Source organism: Gavialis gangeticus, unplaced genomic scaffold (assembly GCF_001723915.1).
Source record: "Gavialis gangeticus isolate Ggan-Ray unplaced genomic scaffold, GavGan_comp1, whole genome shotgun sequence".
In the NCBI taxonomy this organism is placed as follows: Eukaryota; Metazoa; Chordata; order Crocodylia; family Gavialidae; genus Gavialis; species Gavialis gangeticus.
In genome coordinates this window covers 11,236,042-11,254,158 of record NW_017729009.1, presented here as the reverse complement: position 1 = coordinate 11,254,158, position 18,117 = coordinate 11,236,042, and the positions used below count along the sequence as shown (strand labels likewise).

The window sequence follows — 18,117 nt, the reverse complement described above, 5'->3', positions numbered from 1 at the left end:
AAAAAAAAAAAAAAAAAAAAAAAACAACACACAAAGAAAAGAAAAAAAAGAAACCTCTTTGTGCAGTTTGACTTAGTGCAAATGGGCGACTTGACTCAGGCACTTCCCGGAGCGGCGCCCCCAAACCCTGCACGGACAGGGCAGGGCAACCCCTCCTTTTTTTTTTTAAAAAGTTACAAAGTCTTAAAAAAAAAAACAACCTCACCCTGGGGAGTGGGAGGCGACCAGGCGCCGCCTCAGCCCTTGGTGCCCCCCGGATCCACACACCGAGGGGAAGGGGAAAGGACGGGGCAAAGGGAGCCAAGGGGCTGCTGCTGATCTAGGTGGAAAAGCTCGGCGGGAAAAGGGCACGAGCTCTCGCAGGCACAGCCGGGTCTTGCCGACAGGTGCTGGTACCCGCCCCGGGGCCTTCTGACGCACCCCGTCTGCTCCAACCCACAGGGCTCCCCGCAGGGATGGGGCAGATCCCGGCTCCTCGAAACCCAGATTTAGAAGAGACGCCACCGAACATGAGGCTGCGTCAGGTCCATTCTTCCGCTTTCAATAATGGAAGTGGGGCAAGGCTCCAAAGCAAAATTACAGCCGGGAAGGCAAGGGCCTGTCTCCCCTCCCCACCTAGACAGCCATCAGACCCAGGCCTATTCTCCTCCCTTCCAAAGGGCTGCAGGGTCCCCGTCTCCCAGCCTGAGCCAGCAGTTTCCAAACCCAGATGGACCCCCCAGCTGTGCCCAGACTGGCTCCCTGGAGGCACCCGGGCAGGAGGAGGAGTGGGAACGTAGTGGCAGAAATGAGGGGGAGGAAATAGCTTATCTGAAAGGAAAGAGAAAGAGCTCGGGGGTGTCAGCGAGCGCGTGCACATAAAGCTTCTGCCAGGCCGAGGCTGGACGCGGGCAGGGGGAGATGGGGCGCAAGGGGAAGAACGCGGCTAGGGCCCAGCCCACGAGAGGCTGCAAGCCTGGCCGCCGCTGCGCACGTTCCTCCTTTTTAGAGGACCCCCCATGTCCTTTCACACCCGCTCTGTCCTCTCCGGCTCCTCAGGGCAGTGCAGGGCCGAGGGCTCCCTTCCCTGAGTCTGGCCCGTTGCTGTCAAGGCCCCCGGGGGGCAGAGAGCAGGAGACGAGGCTCCAAAGGCACTTGAAGTGCAAAAAAAAAAAATTAAAAAAAAAAAATGTGCAAGGAGGAGGAGGAAGAGGAGGAGTCGCTGCTGACTTCCCAGAGCCCGGAGGTCCCAGCAGGGCGCTGCTCAGTCGACGAAGCGCTGGCAGGCTTTCTTCCACCGGCACGCCGTGCACCACATGTCCCGGTTCTCCATGCCATACACCTTGCGACACTTCTTGGCCTCCCCACGGGGTTTCCTAGGAGAGAACAGCAAGGCCCATCAGTCAGGGCCACAAGTCCAGGTCTTGGCACCAGAGATGGGGACTGATGCCAGAGCTTCGCCAAGTTGTGGCAGAGGTGGCTGGTTTGAGACCTGTGCTTTCCCCTCCTCTGCCCTTGCAAGGACATTTTGCAGCCTTTGAGAGCCCTGGCCTCAATGAAGCCACAGGGGTGGGAGGCGATGCACCACCGCAGCTGGGCATCAGCTCCCTCAGGCAAAAGGCAGTGGCACCGGGTGCGCCGGACCCCGAGGACCAAACCCTGCAGTGATGCGCATTAGTGCACGCCTGCCAGCTCCTGGCACAGCTGCATGTCAAGGACATCTGCAGAGGAGGTCTTCCCCACAGCCGAGTCCCCTCCCAGCCTCACTCCTCTCGTCACAGGGGCAGCCGAAAGGGCTGGACCTCTGCCTCTGGAACATGCCAACGAGAGCGATGCGCGAAGCGATACATGTCCAGGGCGAAGCCAGTCCTCAATGCCCACGCAGCCCCCGCCTCCCTGAGCCCAGCTGCCCCAGAGACACCGATGTGCATTCACCTGGCACCACTGCAGTGGGCACTACACATCAGGCCTGGCCTCCAGGACTGATAAGGAAGGAGCCCCCCTGGCCTGCACTGAGGCCCAAGACCAGCATCGGTGGCCAACTGCAATTTCTGCCCCACACTCCCCAAATCACACACGGCCAGGGACAAGGCATCAGCCCTGCCCAAGGCTGCCCCATGGCCCAGGACTGCCGTCGGGGGGCTGGAGAGAGCACGGAGACGGCACTGTGACCTGCGGCCGTGGGCCCAAGCAGCTTCCTGCCCACCTGAAGCTGGGGCTGGGTAAGATGGAAAACTCACACACCTGAGGCATCCAGCTGCCCACGGGTGCGGGTCCTCCGCAGGCTGGCAGACACAGCCGGCTGGGGAAGCACCAGGGATGGCTTATCGCTGGAGCCACCGTGTCAAATAGCCATGAGGTGGCTTCCGGCTGCAGTCACGCAGGAAGCAACACGTTAGTTCCCGCTGGCAGCATCTCAACTCACCTTGTCCCAGAGGCCGGCTTCGGTGCAGCGGGGGCCGCTGGCACGTGCGGTTTGATGACGGGCAGGTGAGGGATCTGCGGCCGCTTCTCTCCCACTCCAACGGGCCGGATCGCAGTCAGGCAGCCCTGGGGAGAACAACTCACCGTGAGACCGGGGCATGGATGGCGCATGCGGGCAGACCGCTGCCAAAGCCGGGCTGATGGTACAGACTGAATCCAGGGTAGCAACACAGGCCTGTGCACACAGAAGGGCAAAGCTCCCGCCTGAAAAACCGAGCAGCCAGAGCCAGTGAGAGCACGGCACAGAGGAGAAATCCACATCCCAGGGATGCAGCTCGGCAGTGACTGCCTGCAGGGTAGGACCCGGAGGACACGGCCCATGTCCCGAGCCAGAGCTGGCTATGGCTGAAGGAAGATGGGGTCTGCTCCATCCTCCAGCTGACGACGACGCCCCCTCCCTCCCCAAGCAGGAGGCGGCACCAGGCAAGCAGGGACGTGGGCTGATGGCAGCAGGGAAAGCAAGCCTAGAACAGAGCCACAGCAGTTGTGGCCAGGAGGTTGGGGACCACTCCAGGTCCCACCCAGGTTCCTATAGATTAGATGCTCTGCTAGATTAGATGATCCTGCCTCAGGCAGGGGGTTGGACTAGTTGTGACCTCTGGAGTCCAACCCCAGTGCTCTAGCATCCTACCTCCCAGCTCCTAAGGCTGGTGATGACAGCAGGGACTCCTGGGTTCTTCTCCCAGCTCTGCCCTAGGCGGAGACCACCACCGGCCTCAAAGGAGCCCCGAGCTCCCTGGACAGACAGTGCTGCACTAGTCTGAGCATCACAGATCAGACCTGAGGGTCCAGGCCAGCTGACAGGGGCCACATCCTAGCCCAGCCTTCTTCCTCTGAGCCCCTTGGAAGCAGCACTTCTCACACCGCAACGCACCCCTGCCCAGCGCATCGCCAGCCGCACCATGAAGCCAAACCCAGTTTGCCTAACACGGGATTTGGGCACCTCTGCCCCGAAGCATGACAGCTCTGAACACAAACAGGTTGCTGGTCCAAGCAACACCAGCCCTCCTTGTCTGGGGGGCGCGGATAGGAACCGCACCCCCCTGCAAAAGCTCAGCAGCTTCTGTGAAACTCAGCTCGGGCTGCCAAGAGGCAAAATGCAAACCTTCCCAGGTTTGGGCACCGACCACTGCTGAATCCTCCTGGCCAAGCTGCTGGCACTTCCCTGATGGATGCAGAGCACCCTACTCTGAGTGCACGCCATGCTGGCACCCCCAGAACAGGAGCCCCACGGGTCCCGGGCAGCACTCTGTGCCACTCAGGGGTGCACTCACTGCAGTGCCTGCACCTCCCACTAATGCAGCCAGCCAGAAAGCCTGGCCTACTCTTCCCTGCCAGCCAGGCCCTGCAGAGGGGAGAGGGTGCCATCTGCTTACTCACCGGGGACCCTTTAAAAACAACCGGTGCCTGTGGCGATGGCTGCTGCCAGGAGATGCTGAATCCCAACCCACCAGGCAGGGTTTTCGAGACGGCCGAGATGCTCACGGGAGCCGTTGCCTGAAAGCCACAAATGTAACCGGCAAAGGATGAGACAGCTGGGCACTGTGTGGCCATGGAGAGCTGGGAAGGGGTGGGGAGGGAGGGAAGGTCTTGCCCCCACGGCCCCAGAAAGCAACGGGCTACTTTGCCAGCAGCAGCAACTCCCGGCGGGAACAGTGCAGGGGCAGAGGCAGGTGCTCAGAGGGGATGACAGCCTGGCTAAGCTGAGCAGGCCTCACAGGCCACGGTGCCCTGCAGCGCTCAAAACAGGCCTCTGAGGCACCTTGGTGGGGTGGGGAGAGATCCAAGTCCACCTAGAGCTGGGCATGGAAAGCCCTTGGGCCCCTGCTGACACTGGATGTTTGGGTTTGCACAAGCAGAGTGGTGTGCGGCGACACAGGGGCTGTTCTGCTGCTCCAGTGTCCCACTGACACGTGACAGGCGCTGGCAAGGAAAGAGCTGCAGCCCCCGAATGCTGGACACAGCAGGCTAGGAAAGCCTCTCCCGCAAGCCCAGCCAGCAAGCACCAGCCCTTTGAACGTCCACCCTGGGTACCAGCACAGCTCCGGAAGTCCATCGCATGCCCTCTCTCTGCCTACTCTCTCTGCTGGACTTCGACTTCCCCCACGTTTTTACAAGCACTCTCCTGGATTCAGATCACATGGACAGGCTCCTGCCATCCTGCTCATGGACACAAAGCTGGGAAGCAAACCCTCCCAACACTGGCCAGCCTCGCTCCAGCCCACCGGACAACAAGAGAAGAGCTAGAAGCCCAGAATGAGCGAGCTGGTTCTTGCAGTGGCGAGTCCCACAGGTGCCTGCGGTCAGCAAGGGCAACTCCTTGCCAACACCCCCACCAGAGTTTACAGCCGCGCAGCTAAGTCTGCAGCACGGCGCAAGGACACAGATGTTCCCCAGCCTGCATGGGTGGAAGCCGACATGAGTGCCAGCTGCAAAGGCTCATTGAAGTTTGCCGAGCAGGGTCTGGGGCTCCAGCAGCACCAACAAACAGCACGTGGAAAATACTCCCTGCCCAAGAGCCCCTCCGAGCCAGGACCAAGGCAGGAGGCAGCCGCATGCTGATCTGGGCAATGCCCCATGGTGTTTTGCCTCTGGCCAAGGGGCCCCGACCTCCCAGCCCTTCCCACCCATGCCCAGCCCATCCCTCCCCATGCATCTCACCTGATAGGCGTGGTCAGTTTGGACGTGGCACAAGTTCGTGGGCGCTGAGTGGCTGAGGGGAGACACCAGGGAAACCTCAGGTTTCACCAGCAGGGGCGGTGCAGTCTGCACCTCCGGGACGGGGAAGGCCGGGGGCACCGAGGAGGTTGGGGACACAGGGGTGAGGCTGGATAGCCCATCCGTCAGGGAGTCCACGTTGACATCCAGCTCTGTGTAGTAGAAGTCCTCCTCGCCATCGCTCTGGTCCAGGTCAGCTTTCCGGCTGGGTGAGGGAAAACAGAGATGGGTGTCGGAGGCAACCCCTAACTTTGCGGGTCCCAGGCTGGCAGCTGTGAACACGCCTGGACAACCCAGTAACGGCAGCAAGAGAGGCGGCGCTGGGGCCTGGGGACAGGACAGCTCAGAGCTCTCTAGGAGCAGACGACGACGGGACCTCTTTCCAGCCAGACAGGGCTCCAGAGTGGAGGGCACATAGGCAGGAAGAGCACTGTGAACTGCCAGCCAAGCATGCGAGAGATCCAAGGAGGGAGGAAAGCCCTGCTGGAAACAGAGCAGGGAGCTCCAGCACAGCCCGGGGGGGGGAGGACACCACTGACCCCCTCCAAGTTCCTCAGGTGCCGGTGGCCCCTGCACCTACCCGAGGTGGACAATCCGGATGTGCTTCTGCATCCCTGAGGAGCTGCTGAGCACCTTGCCGCAGCTCTTCCACAAGCACTTGAACATGACCTTGGTGGAGTTCTGCAGGGGCAGAGACAGAGACAGTGAGGCTCGCGGCTCTCCCTCAGGGCCCACCCCACCCAAAGGCCCTCGCCTGGGCAGTGGCACGAACCCCCGGCCTGGGTGGAGGAAGGAAATGCAGTGTAGTGGTCTGAGCAGCTCTTCCTGCCAAAGGAGGACCCCTGGCAGACTGCCCCCATCCCCTCCTCGCTGTACCAGCGCCTACTGTCCCCCTACCTTCCTCTTCCGTGGGATGGGATCGCCGAAGAGGAAGTGGGTCGCCTCGGTCTCCTCTGTGCTGTCATCCAGCGGGGCAGCCGGCAGGAAGCTCTTGGCAGCATCGCTGGGAAGCGGAGGTGAGGGGGTGGACGGGGTCGAGCGGTCGCTCGGCAGGTCCCAGCTCCAGTCCCCGCTGTTATTGCTGCTGCTGCTGTAGCTGGACGACATGGCTGGACCGTCCTTCCAGGCCTCGCAGCTGGGCTCTGCCACGGGAGTGGAGGGAGAAAGGGGTCAGGTTTTATCCCCTCCAACACTTTCCTGGAATCTTAGGGGCTGAGATAACTTCGGGGCCAAGCAGAGGGAAGGGGAAAACTGGGGCACAACAGCCCCCACCCTAATGGCAAGCAACCCCCCGTGGGGTGGGTTACACCACCACAACAGCCCGGGGCAGAGGCAGGTAGATGCCTGTCCCTGACAAGTGAAGCAATTTTGATAGAGGCTGCTTTATTTCACAGGAAGCTCAGGCCCACCTGGGTCTCCACTGCCCTCAGCTCCAAGCCCTGGCCCAGCCCAGATGCTGGACCTCGCTGGAGGGAGAGGGAGCAGAGGTCCCGGGTCTGGCTAGAAGCACTGCACCCAGTCCTCGTGCCAGGCACGACTGAGCTCAGTGAGTCTGCGAGTGAGGGGATGGGACGTGGAAGCCCACAACAGCAGGGCACCAGACCTGATGGCGCAAGACATGCCTGCCAGTCCCCCATCCCATCAGCAGCCAGGTGCTGAGGACAGAGGTCCCCTGCAGGGGTCTTGCACCTTCCAGCAAAGCGCACAGTGCTGGCCCCTCTCAGACATGGGGGCACAGGGGAGCCCAATCCAGCTGGACCATCTGCACGCTCTTAGATGTAGTCTCGGGCCCAGAGGATGTCCCGTAGTGTCACCTCACGGGGCAGCAGTGCGTGCCTCATGTTCAACCTCGGACCCTGCCCTTTGCGGGCTCGGCTGTTACCTGGGCTGAAGGCGCTGGGCGGGTTGGCGAGCACTAGCGGGCTGGTGGACAGGCTGGTGAGGACCGCGGCAGCCATGACCTCGTCGATCCTGGCTTTGCCCGACAGCTTTCTGAAAGACAGAGGAGGCGAGATGACACCATGTCAGGGCACTGCCTGCTCCCGACACCCCCCTGCCATGCCAACAGCCCCAGATGGTCAGAGGAGAGCAGGGGCCCCTACGCACCCAGGACAGAGGGTGATTTAGGCCAGCACAGATGCCTCCTGGATCCCAGGCAGCTACATGGTGGGGAAAAGAAAGCAAGGGGCCCCAAAGAGAGATGGGGCATCTCAAAGCCTATGGCAGCAGCAGGGATCCATGCACCCACCCCTCCAAAGCTGGCACCTTTTTAAAAGCCCTTTGCTCAGGCAGCCTGCGACCAACCACACCAAACTAGTCACGGCTGTGAGGAGGGAAGGGGGAGCAGGAAGGAGCATGGGGGGGGCACTTTATCTGGGTCAGGGTTTAACTAGGAAAGCCTCCTGCCTGGGAAGGGAGCAAGGGGCAGAGAGAAACCTCGGGGGAAGCTGCTCCCTGCCCTCCGCTCCACTTCAACCCGCACTTCCGCTGCGTTGGGCCACGTGGCCCATCAATTCACCCCCCTCGCAACCCTCCTCACCACCCACAGCAGGCAGTCCTTGGCCATCCCGCTTTAGCAGCAGGGAAATCGAGGCACGGAGCAGTTAAGTGACATGCCACAGCGTGTCCTCGTCTCAGAGCACGAAACCCATCCACCCTCACTCATCAGTAGGAATTCGAACCCATGCCAAGCAGAGCAGTGCCCCCCACCCGACTTCCTGGGGTCCCGGTGCCAGCCCTGGGAGCAGGGCACTGAGGGTGGGGACTGCTGCAGAGGCCCCCATGGCACCCTCAGTCTTCCAGGCTCCCCGGAGCCCACAGCCGGCTCTTGGGGGGCCCTTCCCCAGCCTGTCAAGTTCAGCAGGTAATTAACTGTCCTGTTTCATCCTAACCGGGTCCGCAGGCGCATGGAGGGGCAGCAGACCAGAGGCTGGAGGGCAGGGCAGGATGTTCTGCTGGACCCAGAAGGGGAGACGAGAGCAGCGGGAGAAACGCTGGAGCTCCCCACAAAGCACCCACCTTCGTCTGGTCTGAACTAACACTGTGGGCAGGATGAATCCCTGCCTGCTGGCTGGGGGACGGGCAGCGTGCACTGGATGGCCCAGTGCCAGGCTAGTTAACTGTGGCGGCAAGAGCAGCGAAGGAGCTGGGCAGCTTCTCCCAAAGCGTTAAAGATGGTTTCTTCCCATCTTAAAATAGATGCGAGGCTGGCACAGGGGAGGGAGAGCGGGGAACCAAGCCTATTGCCGCTTTCCAAGACGCGAGGGTGACAACACAAAGCCCAGAATACAGACAGTCCTCGGACATATGACGCAACCGGTTCCTGAAAACCACGTCTTAAGTCGAAACGTTGCAATGCGGAACCGATTTTCCCATGGGAAACAATGTTATAAATGGGGGATCAGTTCCCGAACCGAGACCTGATACCCGATTTTCACCAAAAATAACTCAGAATTTTGTACTCGATCAATTATAGGAGTCATATAGCTACATTAATGTATTTGCATTGTAAATAGCAACCGTATGGATTTGGAAGGACTTCTCTGAGGTGACTTGGCTGGACTTTTCGAAGGGTTCTTGGCTCTGGGTTTTTCGGGAGTCTCGTCTGCTTTCTTAAAGAAAGCGTCCAAGGAAGTTTGGACAGATGTTCTCCAGGGGGTGGGCGACGCCAAATTTGTTCGCTGGCGGGGCACTGGATCAAGCGTCATAAAAATCAAAACTAACGTCGCAAAGTTGAAACGGTGGCAATTTATAAACGTCATAAGTGCCGTCCATTGCAACTCGAAATGTTGTAAGTCGAGGCCTGCCTGTGAACAGAAAGGGCTTCTGGTGGCACGGGCCTGAGCCCACCTCCCCTGCCAAGTCAGACCGAACACGGGGCACGGCCGTAGGAGGCTGCGAAGGGTCAGCTCCAGGGGGTTTAGAGGCAGCCACGGCAAGGGCTGGCACTCAGGTGTGGTCAATGCTTACCTGCCTGACTGCAGGCCGACCCAACCTCCCAGAGCCCCTAGGCCTCACAGCCCTCCCACGCTTCCAGCCAGGCACGGGCACCCTCCACACCCCACCATGCAGGATCTCCAAGCGTGGGAGGCTCTGGGCAGCCATGCCCGTCTTGGCTTCACCATGACCCAACATGCCTGGCACTAAAAACCAGACCACAGCTTCCCCTTGGCTCCTCCTTCCAGCTCCCAGAAACTGCGCCCAGGCTTCAGAGTGCCAGCCACAGGTCCCTTCCCCTCCTCGCTGCAGCCACGGTGGGGGAGAGCAGGGGACCAGCACCTGCTGCCTGATCCTCCCCACCGGCTCAAAAGCAGCCAGGAGAAGACAGTCGGGAGAGAACAGGCCAGGGTGGAGAGATGGATGGTGAAAAAACAGGCCGAGGGTGGACCTGGTGGTTAATCCACCTCCTCGGGCTCCCGGGTTCTACCGCAGCCCAGCACCGACTTGCCCTGTAATAAACCACACGGCGTTTTCTGCTCCAAGGTTAATATTTACCAGGGCGATACGGGTTTCCCAATCCCCACGGCTTGCCAGACAGTTGCCAGGTGCAGACACGGTTTGCTGCTGCCTGCCTAGGTCCAGACTTGCCCTGCCATCCCGCCCCAACCCTCCCACGGCACGGCGCGCTCCCGCCTCCGGCTACCTCTCCCCAGCTCAGACACCCGCAGCTGCCCACAGCCACCGTGCGAGTGGGTGCTCTAGGAAGGAAGGAGGGTGCTGGATAGCTTTCCAGCCTAGCCACTGCCAAATGCCCTCCAATGGGCCTTGCAACCGCCACCCCTTCCTCCCAGGCCATTGCAGCGTCCCCCACCAGAGCTCTGGGGTTCTAGGACCGGCTCGTAACAGCATGGGGGCAGCTCTACCAGCCGCTTCCTGTCCTCTCTAGGTTTCTCTGCTGCCCTAATCTCCCAGCATAACATCCGACATCCTCTCTGCTCCGCACTGGAGACAGAAAGGTAAGTTTGCAACTAGAATGCCTTCAAAAATCACTGCCACCATGCTACAACCTGGCTTGCGATACCCACCACGCACTTGACCCCCAGCCTCTGCCAGCAGGTTTCCCCAAGGCGCTCTCTCCCACACCTGGTCGACCCCTCTGATCTATTAGAGAAAGGTGCAAAGAAGAAGGGAGCGTCTTTCCCCGGTTCTTCTCTCCCCATTACCACCTTAGCCAAGAGCAAGCAGCCCAGGAGGGGCCTCGGAAGAGATTTACAGCCCCTGAAATTCTATCGGGGAAATAAAAATCAGGCACAGTACTGAGCACCCCGACAGCCACCACACCGGGCTCACATTTCCAGCACCCCACGTCCAGCAGGGAGATGCACCAGCCCTTAGAAAGGGAGCCTGGCCAGCTGGAACAAGGCACTGGAACAGGACGTAATAAGTTTAGCCGCAAGTTGTGCAATGCTATGGACCGGACTGGCAGGCAGCTGCACGGCGGGGCGGCTGCAGCTCCACGAAGCTTGGCAGGAGGGAAGAGACCGCACCGCGAGGCCCTGCAATTGGCTCCAGGGAGAAGCCATCCCTCACTTGTGATTGATGGGGCCGAGCCAGGCTCCGCTGACTGGCTGGGGTAAGGGGTGGAGGCTCGGTGCAGCCTGCTCAGCAGAGGTCGGATCTCAACCAGGCCAGATTTTAATCAGATGCATTAAACTAGGATAACGAGATGCATGAGGGCCGCTGGCTTCTGAGGAAGCAGCAAGCTAATTAGCATATGCCAGGTCCATGGCAGGATGGCCTCCCCCTGGACACACATGCCAGAAATGCCCCAGGCTGTAAGAAATGGCTCCAGGAGCAGTTTTTGAGGCTATGGAGGAAGGAGCTGGACTGCACAATTAGGAAGAACTGTCTCACGAGGCAGGTAGTAAAGCACTGGACCAGGTCACCCAGGGAGGTGGTGGAGTCTCTATCCTTGGAGGTGTTTAAGACCCGGGTAGACAAAGCCTTGGCTGGGAAGACCGAGTTGGGGCTGGTCCTGCTTGGACTAGATGTCCGAGGCTAGGCCCCTTCCAACCCTAATTGTCTATGAAAACCAAGGCCCTGAGTATCAGTGTCCCTTTGGCACACCGCCCTCCGACTACAGACCCTTCTCCCACGGATGCGCTGAGGCTGTATATTATTGAACACTTATTGGGGCTTATCCCAAAAGCAGCTGCCCAAGACTTCATTTGTGTTTACAACTGTTCAAACCCAACAGCAGATCCCAGGAGAAAGGGTGCCTGCCCTTGGTACACACCGGTCCATGTGCAAGAGTTGTAAACAGCACAGTAAGAGAGGGCATGGCAATGACTCTCTCCAAGACCACCAAGTCATCCAGCAGAGCCAGGGAGAGGCGGACATGCCATTTCTCACACTTCTATGGAAGAAAGGGATTTAAAGAGAGATATCCAGGTTTCTGACAAGTCCTTTGCAGGGACACCGCCAGCTTGAAGTCGAGACGTGAAGAAAGATTTCCTCCACTCCCTTCCTAGCACAACCCCAGATTAGCCAGCACAGGAGGAACTCACCCCTGAGCCCAACTTCTTGGGACCGAGACACACCTCGTCCTCCCTGCATCTCATCCAGCCCCATCACTACCGTCTAGGCAGCTCCACCCCCAGGGCCGGGCACGAATGCTGCAGAGAAGCGCATTTTACATCCGAAAGACACGCTGCCTCGAAGGAGAACATCTACCTGCGCACGGGGTTCGAGGACAGCCCGATGCAACGGGGGCCATGCTGGAGCCATGGACCTCCCAGCAAGCCTCAGTGAGGGGAGCTGGGATTCGCCCCGTCCGCGCCCTCCCGGCCCGCGCAAACCAGAGCAAACCACCGAGGAAATTTTTGTTTTTTTTTAACTAAAAAAATGAACAATTGCACTTAAGGGAGGGCCTGACACCTGGCCTATCACCGTCACTATGGAGACTGGTGGGCCAATAGCAAGGCAGTTGCCAGCTCGTTTGGCAGCTTCGTTGAGACCCAGCCAATCGCAAGCCCCTTCTCCCCCCTCCCACACCACTTCCTGTAGCAGTGTTTGGCCCAGCGCAGCCCGGGAGCCAAAATTAGTACAGTCGGCAGCTGCGGCTGAGGCTGTCGGGAGCCAGGTTGGGGCGGAGAGGAGGGGGCAGGGAGATGGGCCTTGGCCCGGGAGCCATCGCGTGAACTTCCTGTCGCAGCCTCTCTGCACGAGGGCCAGGAGCTCCGGGCTGTGCCGGCTGCCTCACAAAAAAGTTGCCTGCCGGCTCTGCCGAAAAAAGCCCTCGCCCTGGGGCGAGCCCAGCTGCAAGCCAGGAGCGGGGACAGATGGGCTGCAGCCTGGATAGTGCCATCTCCCCTCCAGGGCAAAGCAGAGGGCTGCGAAGGACCCTATGGGACAAGTCGTGCTTGCTGCACCCTGCCCTCAGTTTACCCTCCCCCTGCGTCGAGAGGGTCTCCCCCAGCCCACCCTGGGGATAACTGGGGGGGAAAGCCAAAGGCGAGCACCCCCCGTACACATGTGGGAACTGACCCAGGAGGATGAGGCAGGAAAGGGCAGACCTTCTCCACCACGCCTCCCGCGGGAGAGCCCTGCCAGCACGCTCAGGGCTCAAACACCAAGCCACACGGCCTCAGACACAGCTCCAACGAGATCCCAGAGCAGGGAACGCCGCTGTCCTTCACACAGAGCAACCAGTGGCTCAGCAGCACGGCAGGTCCTTGGCAAGGGGGTGGCACGCCAGCACCATCACCATCTCTTTCAGACCAAGCTCGAAGCAGAAGAGGCAGCGCAGTAGAGCAGCCATGGCGCTCGGCTTTCTTCTTGTCCTGCCTACCCACACCATCAAGCTTTGGAGGGCAGGGACTGTCTTGCTGCAGTTTTGTACAGCACCGTGCACCACAGTGCTGATCTCAGCTGGGGCCTCCAGGCATCATCATACGACAGCCCTTGTAACTCAGAGATGGATCCATCCACACTCTCATCCTAGTCCAGAGACCAAAGGGCCCCACAATGTGCATGGTGTTACACTCCTTCTGATCAGCACCATCCCCCTGAAGGCAGCGGAGGAAGCAGGGGAACCCCAGCATGCTTGGCCCTACCTGCCAGAAGGCCAACATGCCACTAAGTCCCCCTGCAAGGGGAGAGGAAATGAGGCACCCGAGACCAAGCGTCCGACCTCCCTCAGGAGGCTGAGGCTGGTTGCTAACAGGATAACAACCTTTGCTGAACAAAGATGGTTCAGTTTGCCTGGAGGGGATGTACCTGCCACCCAAGAAGCAACAACTCCAAAAGGCTGCATTGCATCCCGAGTGTAGCCCACCCTTGGGCAATAACCGCCTGACAGCTACAACCGCAAGGAAAGGACTCATCGTCTTCTGCGCTGTTTCCATTGCTTCGTTATAAGCCTGCAGACAGCGTTTCTTCTCCCTCGCACGCTCTTACCTGTGCCTTTCTACTTGGGGCAAGTCTTCAAGCAGGGAGATACCAGCTTAACTCAAGATGTAAATGTTACACTGATTTAGTTCAGGGAGTGCAAAAAGACTCCGTTGCCAGAGCTCAGACCAGGTTTCCTGAGATTTCGCTGAAACTGCTAAAAAATAGGTTGGAATTCAACCGAAACAAGAGCGTCCACACAAAACCTGGCCCAGATTTTAATTAAAAGTAGTGCAGATGTGCGCCCAGGCAACTATGCTTATTTAAAGTTTCATCCCTTTAAATAATAAAGCTCTAACCGACAGAACTAGGTGGAATTTGCTTCTGTCTGGGTGAAGCAGCTCACAGGTGCGGGCAGCAGAGACCACTGTTAGCTAGCTTGCGCTCCCTCCACAGGCTGGATGCTGATTTTGCATGCAAGGAGGAAAAAAAGCCAGCGGCTATGTGACAGCTCAGCTCAGCCCCTGCCCCTCCCCACCCCGTCCCAAACCATAACGTTTCAAGTGAGCCCTTAGCATGCACGAGGTCCTTCCCCGACTGCAGAGATCTGAGGCAGGATCACGACTCAGGCTTCAAATCCTCAAAGTGTCCTGCTACGGGTGCAAACTTGAGGCGGTGCACACTCAAGCTGGCCTCCGGTGCAGCTGGGAGATGGGGGCAGACAACGGGTTTAATGCCGCCGGGGCGGGGGGGAGGAAGAGATGCTTCCTCCCAGGTTCTAGTGGAAAACTGAAGGTGTGCGGCAGGTTGATGGAGGCAGGGCGCTTCGGAGAGATCTGCCAACTTGGGGAGCTTTCCAAGTGCCGCAGCCAGTTCAGGAGCTACCCCACAGAGAGCAATGGAGTTGGACCAGCTTGCAACTGAGCCCAAAATGTTCCTGTCCGTGGAGTCCAAGCCACAGGCCACCTGCCACTCCTCCCAAGCACATCCAGTATCTGTCGCCATTCCTCCACCAGACAGGGCTGGTGACAGGAAACTCAATGGACAGAGCCCACTCTGCGCCAGGGGTTGCCTGGGGTCCGTGTCCAGCTTCCAGTCCTTCGGCCTCACATGCTGAGGCTCTTCCTGGAGCCTGGCCAGGAAATAACCAACAGCCAAGACCACAGGCAAGGAAGTCAAATGCAAGGCTGAAGCTGGGGCTGCAAAGGCACATTAGGGTGAAGGAACCAGTGTGAAATTGTTATTTCCCTGAAAACAGTGCTGACAGCTCCTCTGCTCCTAGAGGGAGAGAAACCCCCTCTCCACCCTCCCTTGTGCACTACACGTCCCAGCCTACTGCACGACAACCATAGGCAAGGGCCGAACAGCACCTGCTCCTCCGATACGCAGCAGAGGGGAAGCCCCAGGGGCTCGATCACAGACATAGAGACCAGCGTCATGTCACAGAGAAATCAGACCAGCCAGATTCTGCAACTTCCTCTCCGAGGTGGCCGCTAGACAACCTGCCTCCCGAGTGTTTGCAGCAGAGGGAGGACAGCAGCAGCAGGGAGCATACGCCCAGGCACGGTGAAGAGCCAGGCAGTCCATCTGCGGCTGCTTGAGGAAACAGGCTGCCACTTCCATCCCACTGTCCACCACACCCTCTGCATCGCACCTTTAACTAAGAGGCAGCTCGAGTGCCTCCGGGGGCTCCTTTAAGGCAATGCCAGGCATGCCTTGCTTCTGAGATCTAACTTCAAGAAATTGGGGACATGAAGCCCCATGTCAGCACAGACCACGAGGAGGGAGAATAGCAGGACACCCACGCTCAAAGGTCCAGACGGTCAGAGAGGGGAGGGCGGGCAGCCTGCCCATCCTAGAGAGTAGCAGGTGAGAAAAGGAGGTGTCAAGAAAGAATCGAGAGCAACGGAAGGAGAGAAGAGAGGATTAAAAAAAAAAGCAAGACAGCATGCAACTGCCAGCTAGGAACCTTCTTCATTTATAGACAAAACTGCTTTGGTTACAATTAGATCCCACTGCAGAGAAATACCACTTGACAATTGCTTAGGTAAATATATCTACAAAGTCACAGCCCACGGGCTCCCTGACAAGCTCCCAGCATGGGCTGCAAGGCGTCAGCCTCTCTGCATTAGCTCTTCCCAATATACCCGAGAGTCCTGCTGCCATAGAAACAATAAAGAGGGTCTCTCCAGGCTCTGGTAATAAATCCTACCTGCTAACAGCCCAAACACTACACCTCCGTGCACCTGTTACTTCCGGAAAGAAAAAAAAAGTGTTGTGGAATAAGAATCTGCACCCCCCGCCCCGTAGAGTTTCCAGGATTAAAACGTGAGATCCTCGAACAGCCGATGTTCCTGGAGAGCTGGGATCAGTTTGTAGTCTGCAACCTGTGGCTATAGCTCCCAAGGTACAAGCACATCCCACCTGGAGAGCCCTCCCGACAGCCCCGATGCATCCAGGCAGACAGAGGACGACCTGCCGCCTCCCCCATCCTTTCCCCCAACCCCAGATGCCCTCCAGAAACAGTGGAGCTTTGAGGATGTGCGAGAGCAAGAGAGCAACCGTGGGAGCCAAGTGCGGGCCTGCGGTCGGGCCGTGCAGCTGAACAGCTGGATTGGGAAAAGCAAGGACAGGCAGCGTGAACAGCTGGGAGGAGCCAGCCAGGCACGGGGCCAAGCAGAGTTGTTTACTACTGCAGCGATGCCTTAACAGGCCCTCGTTAGCTTATTCCACCTCTCCGTCTCCTCCCTGCACTTCACGCAGGCCGTGCTGGCCGTGCCTCGGTTCAGATCCAGCCACACATGCACAGCACGAGGACTGGCACGCCCTGCGTGGCAGAAGTGCCAGCTCCGCCCGAGCCGGGAAGCAGCCTCCTGGAAAGCTCAGTGACAGCAGGAGCCATTTTGCAATCCGCTCCGAAACCTCTGGCCTGGAAAAACGCTCCCTTGTTTTCCAGGAAGGAAACCACTCGCAGCACGTCAAACCCCTCTGCCTCGCTCCCGCTCTGGCCACAAATGCCCACAGAGCACCTCCCAGCCCAGCTGCGCTACAGCCGGGGAGGCGAGAGGCACCGTTCTGTCCTGCCCACAGCAAGGCGGCGCTGACCACAACCAAGTGGGGCCAGGCAGCTGGGAGAGCTCAGACCTCAGCACCGTCCCCTGCATTTGGGTTTGTTAGGAAGGCAGGCCTGCTGGGCGTAACACAGGCCTGAGATTCAGGGCTACAAAGGGTGCCATGGGGGACAGAGGAGCTGAGAGGCAAAAATTGAGGAGCACGCTGATAAGAGACCTTGGAATAGGAGTATAGGGAGGAACGTAGTCCCAGGCTGAGGAGTCCCCCCTTGGAGGGAGGCTGCACTTAATGCCGTGCCCAGGACTCCTGGAGCTATCCATCACGAGAAGGAGGTATGCCAGAAACCAACAGCTCTGCGCTGATCATGCCGACGTCCAGAACATCCACGGGCTGATCCATTATATTTGCTCTAGTTTTATGGCTTGGACGAGGCAGGTCCCAAGTGCCCGAGAGTCATGATGCAGGGAGCCAGGCCTGATGCAGGAAACCCAGCTTCTTGCCACTAGACCCCGCTAAAACCCACCAGCCCTCTGGACAGAGATTAGCACAGGGCCGCTCACCGAGGCAGTCAGCATCCTCCCACAGCTGGCAGGGAGGTCACGTTCTACCCCGCCTGTCCTATGCCACACCAGCATATGGTTGCCACGTCCAGTCAGCCCCACCAGGAAGTGTTATTGTTCGAGGGCTCCCATCCATCGCTCAAAGATGGGTACCGATTCTTTCGCCCAGAGCGGAGTCAGCAACATCTCCTCTCTCAGCCAGCCCAGATGTGCAATACCAAGTTTTGCAATAAAAACTGCTTTGCCCAGATTTGATGCTTCCAGGTTTGCTTTTTGGAAGATACTTGAATACTTATATCGATGTCCCCTGGGAGCCAGAACACGTTGCAGCGACTCCACGAGGGAATCGATGCATGACCTTCAAGTCAAGTGGCTCTCAAGCACTGCAGCTAATTTTCCTTTGCTCTTGGAGTTACATGGCCAACACTGCAAGCTGCAAGGCTACACCGGTCCTGGGTACTTTGTTTTTGTTGGTTAACGACTGAATTAAAAAGAACAAGCACGCAAAACACTAAACCAACTGCACTGACAACTGCATCGAACTAATCAGATCACGGTGACAGCAGGGGCCGAACCAACAGCTCAATGGGTTCTAACAATCAAGTCACCCAATTAATACCGCCGGTAATCACGTTAAATCCCAACGGTGACACAAGAAAGAGCAGCTGCACTGGAAGACGAGCTCTCTTCTTTTAATCTAAGGACTTGTCTACTCTGGGAAGCTGTAGCAAAATAAGCCAGGGTACGACTTGAAAGTGGGAGAGCTATGCTGCACTCGGTCCCTGTACAGACGCTTTTATCCTGCGCGCCGAGTGCCTGACTGCAATTTAACTTAATCCCTTTCCAACAAGCTATTTCACAACAGCTATTCTGGGCGACTTCCCCTTGTAGACAAGCCCTAGACCCCAACTACAGCTCCCAGTAGAGCATGACATCAACCTCGTCGTGAACCACAGGACTCTCTGTTCTGCTTAGG

The 18,117-nt window shown here is 58.6% G+C and overlaps 1 protein-coding gene across 1 annotated transcript in view; it reads right to left on the bottom strand.

Moving 5' to 3' along the window:
* Nucleotides 1–156: 156 nt before the first annotated feature.
* The window catches only part of SLC2A4RG (SLC2A4 regulator), a 39,898-nt gene continuing 21,937 nt past the window's right edge, over nt 157–18,117 (bottom strand). Inside the window, exons 3-9 of the mRNA XM_019509753.1 lie at nt 7,064–7,173; nt 6,079–6,323; nt 5,762–5,862; nt 5,125–5,386; nt 3,844–3,960; nt 2,405–2,529; nt 157–1,355 (exon numbers count right to left, since the gene is read on the bottom strand). Of these exons, the coding sequence (XP_019365298.1) occupies nt 1,244–1,355; nt 2,405–2,529; nt 3,844–3,960; nt 5,125–5,386; nt 5,762–5,862; nt 6,079–6,323; nt 7,064–7,173 (1,072 nt within the window). The 3' untranslated portion in view covers nt 157–1,243. The remainder of the gene's footprint in view (nt 1,356–2,404; nt 2,530–3,843; nt 3,961–5,124; nt 5,387–5,761; nt 5,863–6,078; nt 6,324–7,063; nt 7,174–18,117) is intronic.